This window comes from Crocodylus siamensis, chromosome 6 (genome assembly GCF_052110815.1).
Source record: "Crocodylus siamensis isolate JL-2025a chromosome 6, ASM5211081v1, whole genome shotgun sequence".
Taxonomy (NCBI): Eukaryota; Metazoa; Chordata; order Crocodylia; family Crocodylidae; genus Crocodylus; species Crocodylus siamensis.
This window is the reverse complement of record NC_143400.1, coordinates 26,564,902-26,589,084: the sequence shown is the minus strand read 5'-3', so window position 1 is coordinate 26,589,084 and position 24,183 is coordinate 26,564,902. Positions and strand designations below refer to the sequence as shown.

At 50.3% G+C, this 24,183-nt stretch overlaps 1 protein-coding gene across 1 annotated transcript; it reads left to right on the top strand.

The window, feature by feature from the left end:
- The first annotated feature begins 7,602 nt into the window (after positions 1–7,602).
- LOC149861902 (RING finger protein 112-like) lies at positions 7,603–19,486 on the top strand. The gene is made up of 12 exons (XM_090053842.1): positions 7,603–7,685; positions 7,906–8,121; positions 10,675–10,812; positions 11,083–11,187; positions 11,375–11,425; positions 14,239–14,295; positions 14,525–14,611; positions 14,708–14,831; positions 15,094–15,224; positions 16,950–17,003; positions 17,582–17,674; positions 19,205–19,486. The coding sequence occupies exons 1-12, from the start codon at positions 7,671–7,673 to the stop codon at positions 19,484–19,486; spliced, it is 1,353 nt and encodes a 450-aa protein (XP_089909968.1). The 5' UTR covers positions 7,603–7,670.
- Positions 19,487–24,183: the final 4,697 nt, after the last annotated feature.

Below are 24,183 nucleotides of genomic sequence, written 5' to 3'. Positions count from 1 at the left end.
ACCTCTTACAACCTTCTATTCAGATACCACCTCTGTTTCCACACTTTAAAGTCCATTTCCCTTCAGTCCCACAATATATCTTAAGAGCCACAGTCACCAACCACATACCACCTATATTTCCTCTTCTAACCTATAGGGACAGCTACAGCCAAGGGTTAGTGGTAGGAGCAGAGATCCTAAACTCCCTCTCTAGTTTCTCAGATAATCTACAGCCAAGAGATGTCCACAAACTTGTTTCAAACTCATTCCTTCTTTCTACAACCCTGAGGGTGCACACCAGAGGAGAAGTAAACACGAGCTTCCTCTATATCCCGCTTTTGTGTTCTCCACCAATGAAACAAAGAAATACAAATAAAATGTTAGGGATTATTAAGAAGGGAATTTATAAATAAAACAGAAAGCATCATGATGCCTTTTTATATATCCATGGTGCATCTGCACCTTGAATACAGTGCCCAGTTCTGGTCTCCACACCACAAAAAGGATATCGAAGAACTAGAGAAGGTCCAGAGAAGGACAACAAGTATGATTAGCAGTGCGGGGCAGGAGGGACAAGGGGGAAGATTTCATATGAGGGAAGAATAAAGAGTCTAGGCCTGTTCAATTTAGAAAATACACACTTGAAGAAGAGGGGTTGGAGAGTTTCCAAAAGACTGGATATCTGCTCTTCACATATATTCCTGCAATTTTTAGCCTTTGGTCCATATCCTGCTCTCTGTAGGAAGATAGGACAAGTATGCTCCTTCTTCTTTGTGGCAGCCTTTCAATTATTTGAAGACAGCTATCCTGTCCCATCTGAAGTGAAGGAAAAGAAATGTACAACATGTAACAACAATAGAAATGTAAAAAAAACCAATGGTGTTTAGTTGACTTCTCTCCCACTACTCCGTGGCCTGTGGGTTCATCCCCGGTGAGTTCTGTCTGTGAAAGTTTTGTGCGAGGAGGAAGGAAAAGAGAAAAAGAAGAGCGGTGGTTGGTGCTCAGTCTCTGGCTGTTTGCACAAACAAAATCCACACTTGGAGCGGTGTAACACGAAAGCGATGCAAGATAACACATCTCTGAGTAGTGCTAGCCTAGGGCGCTAAATGGACTTTAAGGCATGGGAAATCCTGGGTTGTGCAAACACAAGTGCAGCTGCATCAACGTAAACGGGAAATTTTGTTTTGTCTACACACACCCAGTGTGCTTGCCTTACTACAAACACAAACACAATGTGCTTGCCTCACTACACTCACACACACAGTGTGCTTGCCTCACTACACAAACCCACCGAGTTCTTGCCTCACCACACACACAGTCACACTGTGCTTCACTCACTAAACACCCAGACACACTCACACAGTTTGCTTGCCTGTTGTATATGAATCTTGTAGGGCTAAAAACAAGGCTTTGTAATTCTAAAAGTGAGGCCATTTCTTTGTCCTTTCGCCTCCATTTCATAAAAGCAGACACAGCACTTATGAGAAGGCTGGGAGGGAAGAAGAGTACTGGTATTGTGTGAAGGTTACTGATAAGATATGAAGCCAGCTGAAGCCAGTCAACCAGGGAGTCTTGTCAACAGAGAAACCTTGAAAGTCGGGCACGGATTGTGTTTGTAAGATAAAGAAACATCTTGAGACAAAATATATGAGGCATATAATTCACGAGAGTTAAACTTCAGTGTTCACGCTCACAGTGCTGCTTGATTGGATAAAATAGTGATTTAGTTAATAGATGATTAAGCATTTTTACGAGCACAAGCTAATCAAGAACTAATGCTGTCGCCTTGCTAAGTAAAAAAAGTATGATAACTAGTAGGCGGGGTCCCTCTCTCAAAGAGGCACCTCGCTCGAGCGAATAAAGATTCTGTATCTGACTTAGGATACTTGCTCTGCGTGATCACTGCCCCAGCCTAGAGCGAACTGCACATGGCTTTAAGAGCATAATTCATAACATGCCTCACTACACATTCAGTGTATTTGCCACACTACACACGCACACATACACAGAGTGCTTGCCTCACTATACTCACACACAATCCTGTGTACTTGCCTCAGTACACACACACATACACTCACAGTATGCTTGCCTCACTACAAACACACACACACACAATGTGCTTGCCTCAGTACACAAACACACACACTGTGCTTGCTTCAACACACATACAAACTCAGTGTGCTGGCCTCACTACACACACACACAGTGTGCTTGCCTCAGTACAGACATAATGTGCTAGCCTTGTTACACACACACACACATATGATCAGTATGCTTGCCTCACTACACACATAATGTGCTTGCCTCACCACACAAAAACACTGAGTGCTTGCCTCACTACACACACACACACGCGCGCGCACGCGCTGTGTGCTTCCCTCACTATACACACACCACACAGTGTGCATGGTTTACTGTATTTAGTGGAACCGGACAGGGATCATGCTCTTTTGGGGCTGATCCCATCAGGCATGGAGCAGTTTCAAGCCCTGTGGGAAGTTGAGGGGTCTCAGCACGTTCACACCTCAGGCCTCTTATAAATATCTGCTGCTGTAACCCAGGTTAGCTCGTACAACTAGTTTGACTATTTTTGCACTACCATGCCATCTGCAATGGAGAACTATCAAAGGGAAAGAAAAATCATTGAAAGGTTGTTGCAGGGCGTCCAGGTTTGCCCCTGCTACACGTGTCCTATGGACGAGCTGACATCAGGGATCTGGCAGTGACAGGTAATTAAAAGAGGACTGTGGAATGAGACGCAGGTGGAAAAAAGGGAGAAATGAAAGCAAAACAAGAGATGCAGTGACACAGCAGGAAAAGAAGGCCTCCAAGCTGCAGAGGAGAAAAGAGGGACCTGGAAAAGTGGTGGAGGCAGGGTACAACGATTTCCCTGGGCTGGTGTGGAGGTGTTGAGAAGGAAACACCAAGAAAAGCTGGTCCTTGGTCCTCTGCTGGTGTGTATTGAGCGCCAGAGGGGAGATCTCATCCAGACCTGCAAACGAAAAGTAAGAGAAGGAGAGATTTCTGACGAAGGAAAGGTGAGTAGAGAGCCAGGCTCCTGTCGAGGGGTGAGACCCACCCTGGGGAATGAGGCGGTAGTTGGTTGCTTATTCCCAGTTTCTTAGTCCCACTTCCCGGTTCCTTTTTCCAAGCTAATCTAGACCCAATTAAAGTTTGTTATTAATGAATTACACATCCTAAAGAGAGCGCATTTCACTAGCTCTGCATATGTGCTAATTAATATTTATAAAAATAGCATGCATCATGTCCAGAGCCCTAAACAAAGGCCAGATCAGGATGGGATTATGGGGCAAAATACCACTTGGACCACCCCAGACTTCCTCTAGATGCCACTGGCAGACTGTCGCAAAGAACCACAGTCCTGTCCGGCCCAAAGCATGGTTTGCCTGTGCCAGGAAAATGTTTCAGGTCTAGATTAGCTTTGAAAAAGGAACTGGCAACCGGGAAGAAGAAACTGGGAATGAGCAACCAGCTTCAGCCTCCTGGCCAAAAGCCCGTACCTTATTTGGGTCCGTCTAGTTATCACAGTGGTTAGGGCACTGATAATTGGCAGCCTGGCAGGGCCAAACTGTACTTTGGGCCAGGCAAGTCTCTGGTCAGAGATGTCCAGGAGAGTCCCTCAGTGCCACAGAGGCACAGCGTGGGGTGGCCCAAGAAGGATTGCTAGCTATAATCCCAGCCCAAATTCCAGTTCCTAGGGGTATAAGTGTCAGGTCTGTCTGTGCCCTTGGATATGGACAGGCATAATAAGTAAAATGTTTCAGATGCATACAAGCCCATACTTTCCAAAATTTGTGGAAACCCTCCAAAATAGCATGGTCCTCAAGGAAGAATCATCTTGGAGCATCGGTTACATCTACGCTGGGACCGTGCCAGGCAGGGACAGAGAGTGGGAGGTACAGCATGGCTGCTGCTTATGCAGCCACCACGTCCCAGGCTGGGTCCTAAGGTACTGCTAGGTTCCCTTTCACCACCAGACCCAAAGCCAGACTTGCCCCCCACGGCACCCCCCCACGAGACCCCTGATGAGACAGAGGGCACAGAGGCTTCTGGAGGAGATGTCTGGGAGAGGGTGTGGGTTGGGTGGGGTGGGGGGAAGTGTTTTCTCCCCCTCCTTTCCTGCGCTTTCAGCTCTTATGTCACTCCCCTTCTCCTTTAGGACTTGCTGGTTCAAACGGGTCCTTTCCAGCTTGGTAGCCAGTTTGCGTTGTTCTTCTCAAAGGAACTGTTTTCCTTTATAAACCATTTTGGCTTGAATCTTTTCAGTTGCTATCTCTGTTGGACCTGAGTGTGATCCTGTTCCACCCTGCTGAAGTGTGTAATACCACAGGTGAGTGGGTGGGTACTTTTGCCTTCCTGCTGCTTTTTTTGTGACATTAGCTGGTGTCGTTCAGCCAGGTATCACCCATCTTGTCTTTGTGTCTGATTACTCCTCCTGGGCTTTAGCATCTTGCTTCTGTCAGCACGGACCTTCATCCTGCTGGCTGTAGCCCTACTTTCCAGTTTTTTAAGATCCTGCTGAATTGTGCTTTTGACCTCCAGCATGTTCACAGTCCTTCCCAGTTCTATGTCATCCGAAAAATTGCTCAAGAAGCTCTCAATTCCAGCACCCAAGTCATTCATAGTTTCATAGTGTCTAGGATTGGAAGGGACCTGAGTAGATCATCGAGTCCAAACCCCTGCCATGGCAGGAAAGAGTACTGGGATCAAGCGACCCCAGCAAGGTGTTCATCCAGCCTCCTCTTAAAGTCCCCCAGGGTAGGAGCCTGCACCTCTTCTCTTGGAAGCTGGTTCCAGACCCTAGCCACCCTGACCGTGAAGTCACACCTCCTGATATCTAACCTAAATCTCCCCTCTGCCAGCTTTTGACCATTATTTCTGGTCACTCCTGGCGGTGCTCGAGGGAACAGGGACTCCCCCAATGCCTGCTGATCCCCCCGACTAGTTTATAACAAGCCACTAGATCCCCCCTCAGCCTTCTCTTGTGGAGGCTGAACAGGTTCAGGTCCCGTCGCCTCTCCTCATAGGGCCTGCCCTGCTGCCCCCTGATCATGGGAGTGGCCTCCTCTGGACCCTCTCCATGCTGTTGACATCCCTCTTGAAGTGTGGTGCCCAGAACTGGATGCGGTACTCCAACTGCGGCCTGACCAGTGCCGCATAGAGGGGGAGGATCACCACCTTGGACCTGCTCGAGATGCATCTGTGGATGCATGCCAAGGTGTGGTTGGCCTTCCTGACCACATCCCCACACTGCCGGCCCATGTTCATCCTGGAGTCAATGATGACTCCAAGATCCTTTTCTGCCTCTGCATTGATGAGAAGGGAGTTCCCCAACCTGTAGGTATGGTGCTGGTTGTTCCTCCCCAGGTGTATCACTCTGCACTTGTCGGTGTTGAATCCCATCCTGTTCTCATCCACCCACCCCTCTAACCTGTCTAGGTCCGATTGCAGCCTGTTCCTCCCTTCTAACATGCCAACCCCCCCCCACATCTTAGCGTCATCAGCAAATTTGAACAGGGTGCTTTTCATCCTGTCGTCCAAGTCACTGATGAAGATGTTGAACAGTGCGGGCCCAAGGACCGAGCCCTGAGGGACCCCACTGCCCACATCCCTCCAGGCCCTAAATGACCTGTCCACCACTGCTCTCTGGGTGCGGCCATCCAGCCAGTTGGTGACCCAATTGACTGTGTGGGCGTTGACACCACAGCCCCCCAGTTTCTTAATGAGAACGGGGTGAGAGACAGTGTCGAAGGCCTTCCAGAAGTCCAGGAAGACTATGTCCACTGCTGCCCCTGCGTCTAAGGATTTGGTGATCTGATCATAGAAGGGCACCAGGTTGGTCTGACAGGACCTGCCTCGAAGGAACCCATGTTGGTTGCCCCTAAGTATAATCTCCCCTGCTGGCCCCTCGCGGACATGTGCCAGAATAATTCTCTCAAACAGCTTGCCCAGGATAGAGGTAAGACTAACTGGCCTATAGTTTCCTGGGTCCTCCTTCCTCCCTTTTTGAAGATGGGAACCACAGTGGCCCTCTTCCAGTCCTCCAGCACCACACTAGAGCACCGCGAATGCTCGTACAGCCATGCCAGGGGTCCTGCAATAACCTCAGCCAATTCCCTCAGCACTCGGGGGTGGAGATCGTCAGGACCAGCTGACTTGAATATATCCAGTCCCTCCAGAAGTCCCCTAACTAGATTCTCACTAACCCTTGACCTGGGTGTGCCTTCCCTGGGGCCTGAGGAGGGCTCAGAGGGCGGGGTGACTGTTCTGGCCCCTGCTCAGGAAAATGGAGGCAAAGAAATCGTTAAAAATGTTGGCTTTGTTGTCTGGTGTGACGACCAAATTTCCTAACGTGTCCTACAGGGGCCCACATTACCCGGTACCTTCTTTTTGCCCCCTATGTATTTAAAAAAGGACTTCTTGTTGTCCTTAATCTGGGAAGCTAGTCCCAGTCCCATCTCTGCCTTGGCCTTCCTGACCCCCTCCTGCATCCCCGCGCAACCGCAGTGTAGTCCTCCCTGGTGATGGTGCCTCCCTTTTTGCTAGGAGACATTCCTGGATGCTTTTGGTGAGCCATGGGGGCTTGTGGGCCCTCCTGCTCCCTTTAATCTGTGTTGGGATTACCTCCCTTTGGGTATGGAGGATCGTCTCCTTGAGGAGCGACCACTCTCCTTGGACACCCGGCTCCCCTCCCCTCCGGGACCTCAGTGCTTCCCTGACTATTCTCCTTAGCTTACTGAAGTTTGCTCTCCTGAAATCTAGGGCTGCTGCCTTGCTGCAGGCCTTTGCCACCTTGCGCTGGATGGTGAATTCCAGCAGGTGATGATCACTGTTGCCCAGGTGGTCGAGTAGCTGCAGCCCCCTCACCAGGTTGTCTCCCGTGACCAGCACCAGGTCCAACAAGGCGTCCCCCCTGGTGGGGCTGTGCACCTCCTGGGTTAGATGGAGGTCCTGCATTTGGGCTAGGAACCTACGTGAGCGGTCAGACCTGGCTGACTGCTCCTCCCAGAAGATGTCCGGGAAGTTCAGGTCCCCCAAGATGACCATGTCCTTTGACCTAATTACCTCCATCAGCTGACTTAAGCATTCCTGGTTGAGCTCTTCCCCTTGGTTGGGAGGTCTGTAGTAGACCCCCACCATTAAGTCTCTTTCCCCTCAACTGCCTTGTAATCTAACCCAAAGCACTTCAGAGTGCCCCTCCTCTGATTCTTTGTTAATTGATGAGGATGTGTATTCCTCCTTAATATAGAGTGCCACGCCCCGACCTTTCCTTCCTATCCTGTCCCTCCTGTACAGCCTATAGCCCTTGATATTCATAAATCTGCTGAACTGCAGTGGTCCCAGGTTGGACCCCTGTGGGACTCTATTTGAGACCCTTGCCATTCTGTTATGGATCCAGTTATAATAACCCTTTTTTGCAGCTGTTGAGTTATTTCTTCTTGATCCTTCCTGTAGATCGAGGGGTCTGAGCCTTTCTTAGAGGGTTTATTATTATTTCCAAGTATTTAAGATTGCTACCAAATGAAGAATAATGCAATGCATATCTCAGACTGATGTTTCTGTAGAGACCGAGCAACGTGTCCTGATTCTTCTGCCTGGACGTGTGGACAGCCTTTTCCTATTACAACATTTCTTCAGCTCTTGCAACTCTTAGTGCCGAGGACTACAGGATGGCAGATCCACAGGTGAGAAAACTGAAGCTAGAGGGCCCACAGCACTCTAATTGGTGAATGAGACACAGGGACCTTACAGCTCAAGATGGCTTGAGCTCCAGGGCAGGGCCCCTGGGTGTGGAAGGAGCAGGGGCCTTTCCCTTCTGGGGTGCATTGGCCTTCATTTTTCCCCAGGGGGGCACTGGCTGGCTCAGGGAGTCCTGGCATGACCCAGCTCTCTCTCTCTCTCCAGATGGAAAGTCCAAAGACTTCAGAGTCCGGCCATCCAGTGCAGATCATATCTTTGGATGAGAACAGTGACCTGACCCTTGTTGATGGGGCCCTGAGCCAGTGCCTGACACTGAGCAAGGTGGGGGATGCCCCCATCTGCCTCATCTCCGTCATTGGGGAGCAGCGCACTGGCAAGTCCTTCCTGATGAGCTACATACTGCACCGGCTGCAGAACCAGGTGAGTGGAGAAAGCAACTGTACCCCTCCACAGAGCTGGGAGAGAACCCAGGTATCCTGGATCCCAGCCCTTCTCTCCCACTTTAAGCCATTCAATTCCACTGTACTCCCAGAGCAATCTGGCTCCACGCCCCTTTGGCTCTCTCCGCCCATCCCCAATTCCCTCCCCTGGCACCCAGGAGTCTGAGCTCCCAGCCTCCGTTGCTCTAAGCCCTCAGACCCACCCCATTCTCAACACTGGGAGAGAACTAGATGCTCCACCCTTCATGCTGGAGACTACTCTAGGTCACCAAAACACAGTGAGAAGGTGGGTGGGTTTTCTTCCCGCTTGCTGCTTTTTGTGATGTCATGTGAGAAAAGTGGGGGTTCACTTTTTTCAGGAAAGCAAAAGGGGCAGATTCATACCCACACAGAGACAGCAGACAAGGTTGTAGAAGACCAGAAGGGGATCTCCTGTGCTGAGCCACCCACCTCACTGAGCCCAACCACCTACCAAGCTCTGAGTGCCTCCCCTGGGGCACCTCATGTTTGGCTAACCCCCTTCCTAGAGCATACCTGCAAACCTGGGGTAGCTACTGCCACCACCTAGGGTACTGATCATTAGTCTGCCCTTCCTCCCAGGGCCTTGTAGCCCTTGACCCACTGTGAGAACCTGGGGTGCTTCCTTAAGCTGGAAGCACAGATAGTAGCCTTCCTTAGTCAGCCGAACCAAGGGGGGCACCAAGGTGTACCTGATCCCTCTCCCAGCAAGTTCACCACGCTTGTTATAGTGGAGAGATTTATTGGTTACAGAGAGTAGGCTTGGGGAAGGGTACGGGTTAGAGAAGTATGAAAGAATAACCTCAGAGCAAAGAGTGTCAGCTTACTAGCCGGTTGATATGCTTCTACATCTGTAGTAAGCTATATTGCTAGATACGTTTCAGGTAGGCTACTCACAAGTGTCATCCAGAGACTGATTGAGCCTTCCTCTGGAGGCAGGCAGTTCACTGCATGTCAGTGAGTTTCAAGAGGCCTCCACATGTCCATGTGTCTTCCTCGCCTCTATCAAAGTGGAGGGATGCTTAAATCACCTGTCGCGACCTCATCGCTAAGTTTCCACCAGAAGCAGCCCCTTGGCTCCTGCCTGGTGCCTCCAAATGACATCATCTTCCCAGGTGAGGGGACTAGTCCCATGACCTTCAAGGGTGGGAAACTTGAGACAAAGGGAGCAGGTACCCCCTCCCTCAGGATGGCTCCAGCCCAGGTCACAGCTCAGTGTTAAATGAAACAGGTGGGGAAGGGTGTGGCAGAATACCATCTCTGTCTCTCCCCCAAACTCTGCTAGCCCACAGTTTGGTTCCCATGGTCACTGCAAAGGGCAGGCTTCTCTGCCTCATTGGCTTCAGGTAACCCTGAATTGTAACCTGAGCTGGAGACACTGCAGAGGGAAGAGGAGACCTGCTCCCACTGGCATCACATACCTGGGGGGGGCGTTCTTACGCTCCCTGTTGTTCTAAGCAATGCCAACGTGACTGGGAGGGGGCTAAAGACCCTGCCAGTCTCCCCGCAACCAGTGATGGTTGGCTGGCAGCCAACGGTTGCTGGCTTTCATTGGATCAGGTACATGAACAAGGTCATAAGGGCTATGTAGGTGAAAGACCGCCCAGGAGGAGGGGCAGTAGCCACGATGAGAACTCTCAGAGAGAAGCTGGACCATCTGAAACTCACTCTCTCTCTCAACACTCATGATCAATGAACTGCCTGCCTCCAGAAGGAGTCTCCACCTGTCTCTGGATAATACTTGGGAGTAAGCTACCTGCGATCTAACTAGACATATAGCTTGCAGTAACTCAGGTGCGTGATCAAAGGCTACCATGCCACTGTTTGCTCTAAGTTATTTCTCTGATATTGCTCTACCCTGTACCCTATTCCAAACCTACCCCTTGTAACCAATAAAGATCTCCTTTGTACCTATCGTGGGAGACTTACTGGGAGAGGGTCTAGATGATGCCTTGGGTCCCCTTGGTGTGGCTGACTAAGGGAGACCTCTACTTGTGCTTCCGACTGAGGGAAGTGCCACAAGCTCCTGAGGTGGGTCAAGTACCCTCAAGGACTACTAGGCCTGTGTTTCCCAGAGGGCACAAGTCCCACATCAGTCCAGACTCTGGGTGGTAACAGCATTATCCCCAGGCTTGCGGGTGTGCTCCAGGAAGGGGGTCGGCTGGACGTGAGGTGCCCACAGGGAGGCACTTGGAGCCTGGAAGGCGGTTGGGCTCAATGCAGGAGCACCCCCTAGTGGTCCGCCATGCAGGGGCTGCCTGCTCACAGCAGCGAGGCAGATGGAGGGATGATTCCTCCACATCAAGGTCCCATGGGTAGAAAAGCTGGAGGAGAAAGGGGCCTAGGAGGAATGAGAGCACCTAACAGACTTGGCAGCACAGTTTCAATTAAGTTATTCTAGCAGAAGAAACAATCCATTATAGCTCAACCCAAGAAATCCACCTCATCCAATAATCCCAGGGATGCCCCTGAAAAGCACCTTTAATTTCTGACAACTTTCTTGTTGCCTTTACAGGAGGTCAAGGATGCATCCTGGATGGGAAGAGAGAATGAACCCCTGCAGGGGTTTGAGTGGCAATCTGGGGGGGATACTTTGACTAAAGGAGTGTGGATGTGGAGTGAGCCCCTCTGGGTGCAGCGTCCACAGGGGAAGGTAAGAAGGGAGGTACTGGGGAATGTATGGGAGAAGGTCTCTAGCGCAAAGTGAGGAGTGAAGGAGACAGGGAGGAGATGGGGGCAGGAAGGAGTCTGGGGGAGGTCAGAAGCCCATGCTGATCCCAGCCATGGGCAATCCCTCAGTATGTGGCTCCCCATGGTCAGTTGGAAAGAGATCTAGGCAGAGTAGAAGCTGGAGGAAAGGACTAGCTTAGAACCCACTGCCATTGTGGGATGCATCTTTCCTTCTCTCTTTCCATCCCTCCAGGTGGCCGTGTTCCTGGTGGACACGGAGGGCTCCATGGACCTGCAGTGCCAGTTGGAGACCAGCATTAAGCTGTCTGTGTTTAGCAACTTGCTTAGCTCCTACCAGGTAAGGCGCTGTAGGGAGCAGAGCTCTAGTAGGCATGCCTTGATATAGAGAGCAGGGTGGAGGGCTCAAGAGGAGATCCTGGAGTTTCATGAGTGTGCCGGGGCGGACTCAGAAGAAGGTGTGGCACTGCAGGAAGTCGCAGAGCAAGAACAGACATGATTTAATGATTCTTCTGATTCAACTACAGATTTTCAACATTTCAAGGAGGTTTAACCGGAACGATCAGAATTTCTTGGAGGTGAGTTGGTCAGAAGACACAATATGCCCTCCTGGTGTGGGTGACATTCCTCTGTGGGTGGCCCCAGGAGTGCTGGAGCAGCAAGAATTGGCCAGAAGGGCAGCTAGGCTTTTTGTAAGGTTTAGAAATGTTAGGAACCCTGACCGATCTCATCCAAGTGTGAACCTGGAAATTCAGGTGTGCTATGCTGACTTATTGAGCCTCCTGCCAAACATGACCTGTATTATGCATATCACTGTTTAATTGTGCAATCCATTTAGTGTCCACAAGTGAAAAGTAACATGCCATAACAATGTCCATCCAGCAATAAATTGAGCAAACCTACTTCAATATAACCTCATAAATCTGGATATTAAAAATGACAACTGACGCCCAGGAAAAAGCCAACCTATTAAATAGGTACTTTGCATCAGTCTTTCATCAGTCCCATGGGATGCCCATGCCTGCTATGGGACAGGGAGATCCGGGTGATGGGGATCCCCTACCCTCCATAAATGCTGACCTCGTGAAGGAACACCTTGAGAAGCTGGATACCTTCAAGTCAGCCGGCCCTGACAATCTGCACCCCAGGGTACTCAAAGAGCTGGCGAGCGTCATAGCCCAGCCCCTGGCACGGATCTTTGAAAACTCCTGGCCCTCTGGTGTAGTGCCCAAAGACTGGAAGAAGGCCAATGTGGTGCCGATCTACAAGAAAGGGAGGAGAGTGGATCCGGCTAACTACAGGCCCATTAGCCTGACTTCTATCCTGGGGAAGATCTTAGAATGTTAGCCTGGGCCAGTTCATCAAGGATGGCCTCCTTAATAAACTTTTCTAAGGGATAGCCAGCACGGGTTTGTTGCGGGTAGGTCTTGTTTGACCAATCTCATTTCCTTCTATGACCAGGTGACCTATCACCTGGACAAGGGAGAAGAGATTGATGTCATATATCTTGACTTCAAAAAAGCTTTTGATCTGGTATCCCATGATCACCTCTTGGCCAAACTGGCCAGTTGTGGCCTTGGCTCCACCACGATCTGCTGGCTGGGAAACTGGCTCTGTGGTCAGACCCAGAGGGTTGTAATTGATGGCAGTCACTCATCGTGGTGCCCTGTGACCAGTGGGGTCCCTCAAGGCTCTGTCCTGGGACCCATCCTGTTCAACATCTTCATTAATGATGTGGACATTGGAGTCAGGAGTGGACTGGCCAAGTTCGCCGATGACACTAAACTCTGGGGCAAAGCATCCACGCCAGAAGATAGGCGGGTGATCCAGGCTGACCTGGACAAGCTCAGCAAATGGGCAGATGAGAACCTGATGATGTTTAACACTGAAAATGCAAGGTTCTCCACCTTGGGAGGAAAAACCTACAGCTTCCTTATAGGCTCGGCAGTGCTACGTTGGATAGCACTACAGAAGAAAGAGACTTGGGGGTCATCACTGACCTCAAGATGTACATGAGCCTGCAATGCAATGCTGTGGCTAGTAAAGTGACCAAAATGCTGGCTTGCATCCATAGAAGCTTCTCGAGCAAATCCCGGGACATCATTCTCCCCTTGTACTCGGCCTTGGTGAGGCCGCAGCTGGAGTACTGCGTCCAGTTTTGGGCTCCACAATTCAAAAAGGATGTGGAGAAGCTTGAGAGAGTCCAGAGGAGAGCCACGCGCATGATCAGAGGTCAGGAAAACAGATCTTACAGTGACAGGCTGAGAGCCATGGGGCTCTTCAGCCTGGAAAAGCGCAGGCTCAGGGGTGATCTGGTGGCCACCTATAAGTTTATCAGGGGTGACCACCAGAATCTGGGGGAACGTTTGTTCACCAGAGCGCCCCAAGGGAAGACGAGGTCGAACGGTCACAAACTCCTGCAAGACCGTTTCAGGCTGGACATAAGGAAGAATTTCTTTACTGTCCGAGCCCCCAAGGTCTGGAACAGTCTGCCAGAGGAGGTGGTTCAAGCACCTACATTGAACACCTTCAAGAGTAAATTAGATGCTTATCTTGCTGGGATCCTATGACCCCAGCTGCCTTCCTGCCCCTGGGGCAGGGGGCTGGACTCGATGATCTCCCGAGGTCCCTTCCAGCCCTAATGTCTATGAAATCTATGAAAACAAAAATCCGGCACTTTTTTTAGCAGCAGCCAGTCCCGGAGAAGCCTCTATGTGCAAGCTTCCCCATCCAGGAGGAGGTATGGAGAGCGAGCGGCAAGTGGCAACCAGTCCCGGACACAGAGGGGAAGTTTGCACATGGCGGCTGCTCTGGGACCAGCCGCTGCTCACTGGTCAGTCCTCCAACCTTCCCCCAGATGGAGAAGGTAGTATGTGTAGCCTGCTCCGGGACTGGCTGCTGCTCACCGCTCGCTCCCCACACCTTTCCCCCAAGATGGGGAAGTTTGCATGTGGAGGTTGCTCCAGGACTGGCTGCCACTCTGGTTTCAAAATGCAGAAATTTCAAATTTCCAGCAAGTGGATTTATAAGGTTACACTGTACAAAACCAGTGCTTGAAAATGTGTAGCAACTTTGTGGCTAGTTTCCATTTAGGTTGAATTTGAACCTGTGGCAGGGCCTGAGAAACAGTAAGTAATTGCGTGATGGGTGTGGTCATTGGTCTTGTTTTCTTTGACTTTTCCTGTTATTTACTTTGACTCTTTTATTATGGGGCTTGATTCAGTCTTTGGTGATCTAGTTTTCACTCTTATTATTTGGGGTTTCTTGGGAGGGATTTAATTCAGTTGTCTATTTTTGTTATTTCACCATACCCTGTGGGTCAGGTTTGGGCCCCTGGAAGATGACGTAGATAAAAATGGATATGTTTTCCTTTTGTTTCTCCCCATCTCAGATGTTCACTGGGGTCGCAAAAGAGATTGGAAAGACCTTCAACCTCAACCCAATTCAGGTGAGTTTTGCTCTCACAGTCCTCATGGACAGAGTCAAGCCCATGCTCAGCCGTGGCTGGTCTCTGTGCTTCCCATCAATGGGTTGGTGTAGAAGGTCACCTTTAGCTCTGATCACCTTTAGCTCCTCCCCCTGGATTTCAATCATTTATGAGCCCACCCCCCGCCACACACCTATTGGCCACCAGCATCACCTCTCATAACACCCCTCCCCTTGGGTCTCTCTTGCAGCATCTGGACCTGTTAATCCGTGACTGGCAGGACTCTCCCATGTACGGAGCAAAGGGAGGACAGGAGCATTTGAGACGCATCATAGAGGTAACCAGCCCTGCTGAGGTCTGTTGTTCCATACACAAAAATGCCTTTTGGGGAAATAACTATTTTTTGTCACGGACATGTCATCTTGGTTCACAGCATCTGGAGTCCCCTTCTGACAATGCCCTGGTTCTGGGAACCCTGAAGGCAGCTGGAACCCAATGTTATGTCATGCCCCACCCTGGCCCTCACTTCACAAGCCGAAGTCAGGGAATGGTCCAGGGTGAGAGATTCAAGATTGCACCTATCTTCACCTCTTGTCCTTTCCTTATTCTGCTCCTCCTCCATCTCACCCTTCCTGCCCTACCTCTTAGCCCCTTACTAACCCTTTTCAAGTGGAGGCTCTTCCAGGCCCCACATTAACCTTCTTATACTTGTCTCGGGAGAAAGGTCAGGATGGTTAGTCAGGACAGTGGAGCTGCCTGCCTGGGGGTTCTTGTAACTTTGGACTTTCTTGGGTCTGGGGGTCCTTTCTTCCCTTGCAGACATGACGAAGGAATTCAAGGAATGCCTGAGGGACTATGTCACCACCTTGGTGGGCTCAGCTGGGACACACATCCTGACAGACCAGAATGGGCAAATCCTGACCGGGAAGGAGCTGGCAAAGAGGATCAGGGTGAGAGGCCAGTTTGTAAAGCAGGATGGGCAGACAGTGGGCCATGCATGGAAGATCAGGAGGGGCAATGCAGATACTGCAGATGTGGTGTGTCACAGGGCAGGGACCTAGAAGCAGTGGTGATCTCTCCTAGGACCCCCTACCGTGCCAAGTGGGTGTCCATGCACCCTCATTCTTGCCCGCCACGTCTTTGATGACAAAAGTATTAAGGGAGGCTCCCTTTTGTCCCCTTGGACACGGTACCCCTGATGTATCCCCGTTTGTGTCTCATCTTAGCGGACCCTGTGAATTAAAGCCTCAAGGGCTACGCGTGGCTCCTACCACCCCTAATACCACGCCCCAAGCCCCTCAGATGTACTGGACACTGTCTTGTCAAAAATCCCTTGCTTGCCTTACTATAGCCCGCACCCTGGCGGACGCCCTCTGGGCCCGTCTCAGTTGCCCTCACTGGGGCCTTTCTCCACACTCCCCGCACACGCTCTTGGCCTTTCTCATGGCTGTGCCCCCACAACGGGGCTCTCTCTCCTGGTCCTGCCCGCACTGAGGCCCTGCCTCACAATCAGGGCTTAGGTGGCCGCAGCCGTGCCTGGCCCCCCAAATCCCCTCCCCAGGGCTTCTATTCCTGTGTGCACCCTCCCCAGGGATTAACGCAAGCACTCTCTGGGCTTCTCACTGGTGCCCACTCTGGTGCCCCTCACAATTGGGGCTCAGGTGGCTGTAGCCGTGCCTGGCCCCCAATGCACTGTGCCCCTTCTCAGGGCTGGGGTCAGTGCACCCCCTCCTCGAGTCTACAACCCCCACTGAGGCTCAGGTGGCCGTAGCTGTGCCTGGCCCCCAGACCCGCCTTCTCAGGTCCTATGCTCCACTGGGGCTTCTCGCCTGTGCCCGCACTGGGGCTTTTCCCTCCCAACACTGTCCCACTGAGGCCGGGGTCAATACAACCCAAAATGCAGCACCCTCTCCAGCACCAGGAACCTGCACACCACTGGGGAGCTCCTATGAGGCCTCCTCCAACCCCTACAGCCTCACTCGGTCCTCCACTGTAACAACAAACAAAGCACAACCATAAGCCAACTGGCTACAACTCAAGAGCTAAGCCACCTGGCTAAATGTAAACTCTAAGCCCTCTGGCTACTCATCAATCAAATCCCCTACCCGGGCTTTCTCCTCCCAGTATCCTCGAGCTGAAGCTATGCAGACTATTAAGCTGCCTACTCCAGCAGAGCTCCTTCTCCCATGGATATTTGTGAGGAACTGCCTGCTTGGCCTCAGCCTAGGTTGTTTATATAGGCCAGGCCCTGCCCCCTTCCGGTCAGCTGACCGAACTGCAGTTGCCCCGGCAACTGGCAACCGCCACCTGTACCTTTTCCTAGGAGCAGGGCACTTCAGTGCACTGTGACACACCTCCCCCCTCAAGTTCATAACCCACTAGGAGCAGGGCATGAGCGTGTCCTGCGACATGGTGCAGAAGCAGATGAGGAGATATTTAGAGGAAATTATCTGCACATTGTCCCTGGTGTCCTCAGTGCAGCAGCATGGTGCTTGCTAAGAGGTTTCTTTAGGGGGCTGGGAAGGACACTTTATCAGGGGCCTCTGGGAGGAACATGTCAAGAGGAGCTGAATGACTGCTGTATATCATTACTGAGCAGCTGTCCTATACTGGAAGTGGCTGTATCTCAGACCAACCACCAGTGACTCATTCACCAGTGACTTCTTTCCCTACAGGACATGTCCCAGTCCCTGAAGGAGAAACATTATGACCTCTCTTCTCCTCTGAAGGTACAAGGGCCATGCCCTCATCGCTGCCCTCTTCTTCTCTTGTAGGGGCTGCAGGTTTCGGGATCAAGGGGGTCCACTGGTGATGGGAGGAAGAGGTTTGACACAGGCTCCTCCTGGTCTCTGAGCAAAGGCAAAACACATAAAGCCAGGAAGTAGAAAATAGCACTCCCCTGTTTTACATTCAAGCCTCCACCCCTTGCATGTTTAATACGCTAATATAGGGATGAGTGGGTAGATGGATGGTTAAACAGACAAAAAGAAAGGGATGAGGAGGGGGTCATCTGAAGTCCCAAGTCTCCCAGTCAAGGATCCCTCCCTGCTTTCCATCTCCAGCAGGACATGAGAAATCCCGCAAAATGCCAGGCGGGGAACTGGTTGCACTCTTTTCCATGCATATAGAGGAATAAATGTGGAGAGAGGGCAGCTTTGTTTTGGGACAGGCCCAGGCAAGTTATTTCTTTTGGCGCAGAGGGTGAGACAAGCTGATAATATGGGGAAGAAGGACAGTGTCCTATGGCAATCCCACCTTCCGACTGGTGCCCAACCTCCTCTAACCATCCTCCCCTCTTGTCACACAGATGGTTTGTTTTTTTTCCAAGATGAGAGAGGAGCTGAACATACAAACAGCAGAAAACACTAAAAGGGAATATGGAGAATTTGTGCTTCAACAGGTGAGTTTAAGGGCAGTGAGCCAGAAGTAAGTACCATAGTCACTTGGCTATAAAATGAGGTTTTACCCCCGGTCAATATGGTAAAGAAAAGCCCCTCTTCTTACATTCACATACAAGGAAACCTCACTAAATAAATCATTTATCATTAAACTGCTGCCAAAGCAGCATGTGTTTGGTTATAGAAAACAAATAAAAAGTGGATTAAATGCAGCCAACACTCAGCATGACTATAATACAAGTAGCCCATATACTGATGGGAACCTACCACAAGGATAGATTAGTATAAAGAATCTGAATAAGATATGGGGTAGTGCTTATTTCACTCAGTACCTCTCACTGCAGATGTTTTTTTCCGCAAGTCATGGTGATCCACCACATTGAATACAAGTCAACTTCCTCTTCACTCCCACAGCTGAGCTGCACCTTTCCTTCCTATTTCAGTTTAGTCCAGTTTTTTTAACCAGCCTCAAGTGTCTGGTAAACATCACTGAATGGGGCTGCAGATACCTACCTAGAGACACTCCGTTGCCCCCTCTCTCAGTTTGTCGCATATGATTATTATGCACCCCCGTGCCCTGTAACCCCCTTCACTCCACCTCTGTGAAATAGAGCTGGATCGGGTTGCCCTGTACCCCATTGGCATATACATTTTTGGAGCATCCAAAGACCCATGAGCATAACGCTGGGTTCTAGTCGCGCGGTGGGGAGGGTTGTAATTAGCACATGGATCCTCTGTGGGGGATCTCTGGCGTATACACACACTGAGCAGTGCTAAGCTATGTTGTCACCATTGCTGGAAATAATGTTCTCTCGGCTGGGGCCCAGCCCAATGATCTATATAGTAATTCATGAGACACTCCATTTTGGATTAATGTCATGTACAGTTTTTACCATATATAAGTTGGTGCTTGAAAGTGTGTGTATGGAGTACTTGTGCTAAAACTTGTAGCAGTTTCCAAAGAGATAAACTGCAGCAATTCTGCACAAACTAAGTCAACAGGTACTCGTAGTAATTTTTGTATATGCAATTTACTCAAGGTTTGTTTCTAGATTAAGTGTTTTCAAATGTGCTTCTTATTTTTATGAGTTTAGGAAGAGCAGAGTCGGACAGCCAGGAAGGGATTCAGGGGAAGAAATGGGGCCGGGGGAAGAAGCAGAGGGCAAGTGGACTACCTAACCCTCCAGAATTCCCCCCCCCCGCTGTAGCCATGGAAAGGAGACAAAGTCAAGGAAAACTCTCAATCATCAGATTGCAGACATGGGAAATCATAACAAATGTATAAAATTTCCATATAGAGAGACTAATTCTTGGGGGCTATCTTATATGTGATAATATATGGTATATTCCTATAGGGGATGCTTCCTGTAAGCAGACAGGATCATGAATAAGTGGCAATGGAGCAACGGATAGGTGGCTGTGGCTTAGTCTTGGTGAATGCTGAAAAAGTTATCTACTTCCATGGCAAGCTCCATCAGCCCCTCAAACTGCCCAACTGTAATGGATAATCTCTGTCTCCTCCAACCAACTAGGATCGAGACACCCAGCTTGAGGCCCAGTGCCTACAGGTGGAGCCCAGTGAGATGCAGCAGCGCCTGGAGAGAAAATACCATGACTTGCTGCAGCGTTGCCAGAGGGAGCTGAAGGCGGAGGATCCCCAGAAAGAGATCACCTTGGGGGAGCTGAAGCTGGAGCTGAGCAAGAAGATGGAAGAATTCCGGCTCGCCTACAGCCAGCGATTCAGAGAGGTCTTACTCATTTCAGTCCCCCAGGGGAAATGCACTCAGGAACTAGAAGGCTGGGCCTTGGGGTAGGGGTGACGACAGCCATGGTGGCAGAAGCAGCAGGGTCACATTTAGAGGTACTGGAGGAGTATGCTTGGACATGGTGGGTGCTAAGGACAACCATGCTGTATGTGGTATTTGTCTGCAAATCTAGATGCTCTTCAGGACCATTTAGGAACTCTCTATAGCAAGGGTGATACCATGGCATACACTCCCCACACTCCAAACAAGTGCCTCTCCCAGCTCAGGATGCAGGTACAATGGGACTGAGACAGAAGTGTAGGGAGACAGATACATGGAAGACCACCCACCCCAAATATGAGAGGGAGGACTCCCCCTAAATATGGAAAAATAAGATTTAAGGGGGTATAAAGCTTTAAGTGTTAAGACATACCATGGCCAATGAGGTAATGATCCAATGTCAGTATGGTAACCCTACTGTATGGAGCCCCAGAATCTGGGACTATCAGACAATCTTTAGTAAAGAAAGTTTAATGCTAAATCAGAAATTCCATCTGGGGCTGGTAAAATCACAGAATAAGAAACCATAAGAACCAACGTAGCACTTAAGCAACAGCTAATCAGGAATTTAAAGTTGTGATAAGAGTGATATTCAATAGTACTGTGTGAAGCTTTTGCCCTGATTTGATTCGGCGGAGATTCGGCCTGATTCGATGGCCAAGTCCCCAAATCCAAATCGAATCAAAGGATGCTTTAATCTCTCCAAATCAAATTGGAACCCTCCGAACCTTCGGATTCGGAGAGATTTGGAAAGATTCGGAGATTCAAACACAGACACAGCTTTAAATGTTTTTTCTACCTACCACTAGGTAGCAGGGGCTCAAGAGTGCTGAGATGGTGGGGCGCATGGAGCGTCGCAAAGAAGCATGGGGGCTCCCCCGTGCACTCGGTAGCAGACTTCTGGTCCACTTCCGGGTCAGTTGGGGAGTACGCAGGGTGCCCTCTTCCCCCCGACCTTCAACCCCCCCCGGCTTGGCGACTGGTGCCTCTTGGGTCTGCAGGGACACCCGGGGTCCTTCCGCAGCCCCAGTATCAGAGGCAGCATGAGCCATGCCTGCTACCTCAAGGTATGTAGAAAAAACGTTTAAAGCTATGTCTATGTCCAAATCGCTGATTCTCTGAATTGGCACCAAATCTTTGGATTCAGATTCAGCCAAACTGAATCAGGGACAGTGATCTGAATCCAAATCGAATAGGGCATGCTTTGCACACCCCTAACATCCAACAGTACCTTAGTGCTCCTCTAACGCCGGCGGAGTCCTTGCCTGGGATAGCTGGAGAGTGAGAACAGCTTTGAGGTGCTAGCACTCTCTTGCCATAAGCAATCAGATGACAGCAGAATAAAGTCACATAATTTATCAGGACTGTCTGTCATGGCCACAGACGCAAACTTTTGTGGTGTGATAGAAGATAAGGATATCAGTTTACTTGCACTTGTGCCACCATCCAAATCTTTATGGCAGCTGAAAGGTGACACATGTTTGCACCCTTTCAAGTATTTCCAAGTGTAACTCTTTTGGAAATGCTGAAAAATGTTGTGTTTCAGCTGCTGGACAGATATACAGGAGGTGACCATATGGGCCTGATTGTCTAAGATAGTCCCGGCTATTGGAGAAAATCTAAACAGAAGTCCTGGATTGGTAGGAAAATGTCAGCCCCAAGGTCAGGGCTTGGGTGGGCGGGGAGGGGCGGGGGGGGCATGCACATGCACCAACTGTCCTGTCCAGCCCTGTTCTTGGAGTAGTGGGGTGGTCTTAGGTTGCATCAAGAGAAGTTAAGGTTAGATATTAGGAAAAACTCTTTCACTAGGAGGGTAGTAAAACCCTGGAACAGGTTACCCAGAGAGGTGGTGGACTTTCCATGCTTGGAGGCTTTGAAGACTCGGGTGGAAAAAGCCTTGGCTGGCATGATCTGGTTGAAGTGGGTCCTGCTGGAGCAGAGGGCTGGACTAAATGTTACCGCCTGAGGTCCCTTCCAACCCTCACTTTCTCTGATTCTATGACTCATGGCTCCTGCCCCATCCCAGAACCTGTGGCTGCATTTTGGCCATGCGCCCCTGGGCTGGGCTGGGCCAGGTCAGCTGCATAACAGCACCCATGTAGAGATCCCAGCCTGGCTTGGCTGCACCCTGTCCTAACCAGGGAGCAGAGTGCTAGCCCAGGATGGGCTGTGCCTGCCCAGCTCCAAGGGTCTGTGACGAGGATGGAGCTGCAGGTGCTGAGATGGGACTGGAGCCCTGAGTCCAACAGAGCCTGAACAGCACTCCAAGTCTGGCCAGCACCCCAGCCCTAGCCCTGGGTACAACCCACAGCCCAGGCTCTGGGAAGAAAGGTAGGACAGCTGACGCACATTACTCAGGCACATGTGTGTACATGTATGTGTATAGGTGTGTGTGCATGTGTGCCATGTGGAAAGAGAGTACTGCAAATCATTTTAAATCATTTAGCAGAGAAACTCTTCTAGCCAGGCCCCTGTCACTGAGGCCGAGAAGCCAGCTCCACTTCTAAGATAAGGGTGGGTCAGATGTATTCTTGCCATGTGGGTCACCCCGGCCTTGATTTTAGTAGAACTCCAAAGCACCAAATGTACCTGTGAGGCTACAGAAATTACCCACCCACATTCACCTTCTCATTTTTCTCCACAGACCAAAGCAAAGAAGACATTTGAAGAATTTATTGTGGAGCAGGTGAGTGTGTAGGATGGCAGGTCCAGCTGTAGGGGCCAGGGAAAGCAGAGCTGATAGTTAGGGTTATAGCAGAAGGGCTGCAAGCTGGTAGAGTGGAGAGCTGGCAGAACCGGGTGGATCCAGGACAGGGCAAGCAGGAAGCTCAGGATGGGGCATGAGGGGCACAAGCAGGAGGCGTGGACAGCAGACTGTTGGTCAGGAGTGATGAAAAGAGACTTTTGGGAAGGACCCTTGTCTGGGACAACAAGAGGTGCCATTTGGGAGCTGGGGCTTAGCAGGGCTGAGTGTCTATTAGAGCTTAGCGACTGCCCACTCAGTGTATTATTAATTTTTGATCTCTGCCTTTCTCCTCTTCCTCTTTAGAAGCGTAAGGCTGAATCCAGGATTATATGGTTGATGTGGCCACCCACCAGGATGCAGCAGTACCTGGAAGAGAAACGTGATGATTTGCTGTCAGTCTTCTCAAAAGAGCTGGAGGGTGAGGGACCCCAGATATTAGGTGCCAGAGAGAAGCTGAAGAAGGATCTGACAGATACGATGGAAGGTTTTATGTCAGGGCATAGCAAGCGCTACTACTTGTATTTAGCAAAATCGGTCGTGCCAGGCGTATCACTGCTTTATCCCGACGCTGAGTGATGGGGTTTAATCCACATGAAATGAAATGGGTTTATTAAAATTAAAATGATTTATTTGTGTAAGCTTTGCCAGCATGCTAGGCTGGGCGATATGCCGGATTCTGGATCCTCAGGGTGCCAGTAGCTCTAGGAACCCCCTCAGGCAGTTCTGCTGACTGAGATGTCCCTTGGAGACGTGTGCTCTTCAACCTCACTGCCCAAGAATTTATTTTAAGTCCAATAAATAAATGGGTTTCTTTATTATACACAACTATATACAGACAAGATATGATTAATCAAGAAGAAATATGTACATAATATCAATAGTTATTAATAAAACCAACAATTTGACTAGAGTGTACAATTGCAACAATAGATGAATAATTCCACCACATCGGGTGGTCCCACTTGCATCAAACAATGTCAGTGATTACGTTCCCCTGGTTATAACACTTTAAGACCTTCCCCCCCACACCCCGCAATAACCCAGGTTGATTTCCCTCTAGTCACACTCCCCTTCCCATAACAATAAATGGCAATGCAGCTTTCACTATTGATCCACCACCAGGTGGCAGAGGCAAGGCTTCTGCTGCTCCTGAGGAAGGTGGACTCTGCGCTCTTTCTTGGTCACTCAGCAAAGAAAACCCCACAAGTCTCTGATCAGCCCCTGTGGGTAATAGGTTTCTTTTCTTTAGTTTCCCTCTGAAAAAATACACCTCCTGCAAACCCTAGGGGTTGTGTCCCCTCACACACCCAGGCAGATTTGGGATTCTCCCAGCCTGTTCCCTCTCTGGGCTCTCTCTGCCCCCAACATCTCCACATGCAGACAGGGGATTCCCTCTGCAGGCCTCTGTCCCTGCAGTACAAGCCTTTCCAGCCCAAACAGAGGACTTCCCTCTGCAGGTCTCTGACCAGGTAGCTTCTCCCAGCTCCCCGCTAGTTTACCAACCCCTCCCCTCTCTTTCTCTGGGTGCCTGTGCCCCTGATTGCCCAGCTCTAACCCTGGGTGAGGAATCAGCTTCTCCTGGGATGGCTCAGGCTCTGCTGGGTCTTCAATTCTGCTCCTGAAGCAAACCTCAGCTCCAGTCCCTCTGCTCGGGGGAGGAGGAAGGGCTGAATCTCAACCCCTCTCTCTAGGCTGGTACAGCTTCCCACCTGCTCTTTCCTCCCTCATCTCTTATGGCTCCATAGTAGCCAATCAGAGCACGGGGTCTGCACTGGGGGCTCTGGTTACAGTTCAAATCCTTCAGTAAAAAGTATGCATTGTGCACAGCATACCCATCCATTTGGAAAAGCTATTGCACCCTCTGCAAACTTTTTGCCACCTTTCTTGTAAAGTTCTCAGGCACAGCTCACCCGCTCAGCTTGCAGCCAAGCAAGTTGTTGCATTTGTAGTTGAAGTGTCA

Bases quoted from the DNA above. Each gene is read 5' to 3' on its own strand.
- LOC149861902 (XM_090053842.1), top strand. The intron at 11,188-11,374 runs GTAAGGCGCTGT...ATTCAACTACAG, and splicing joins ACTTGCTTAGCTCCTACCAG to ATTTTCAACATTTCAAGGAG. The intron at 15,225-16,949 runs GTGAGAGGCCAG...CTTTCCCTACAG, and splicing joins AGCTGGCAAAGAGGATCAGG to GACATGTCCCAGTCCCTGAA.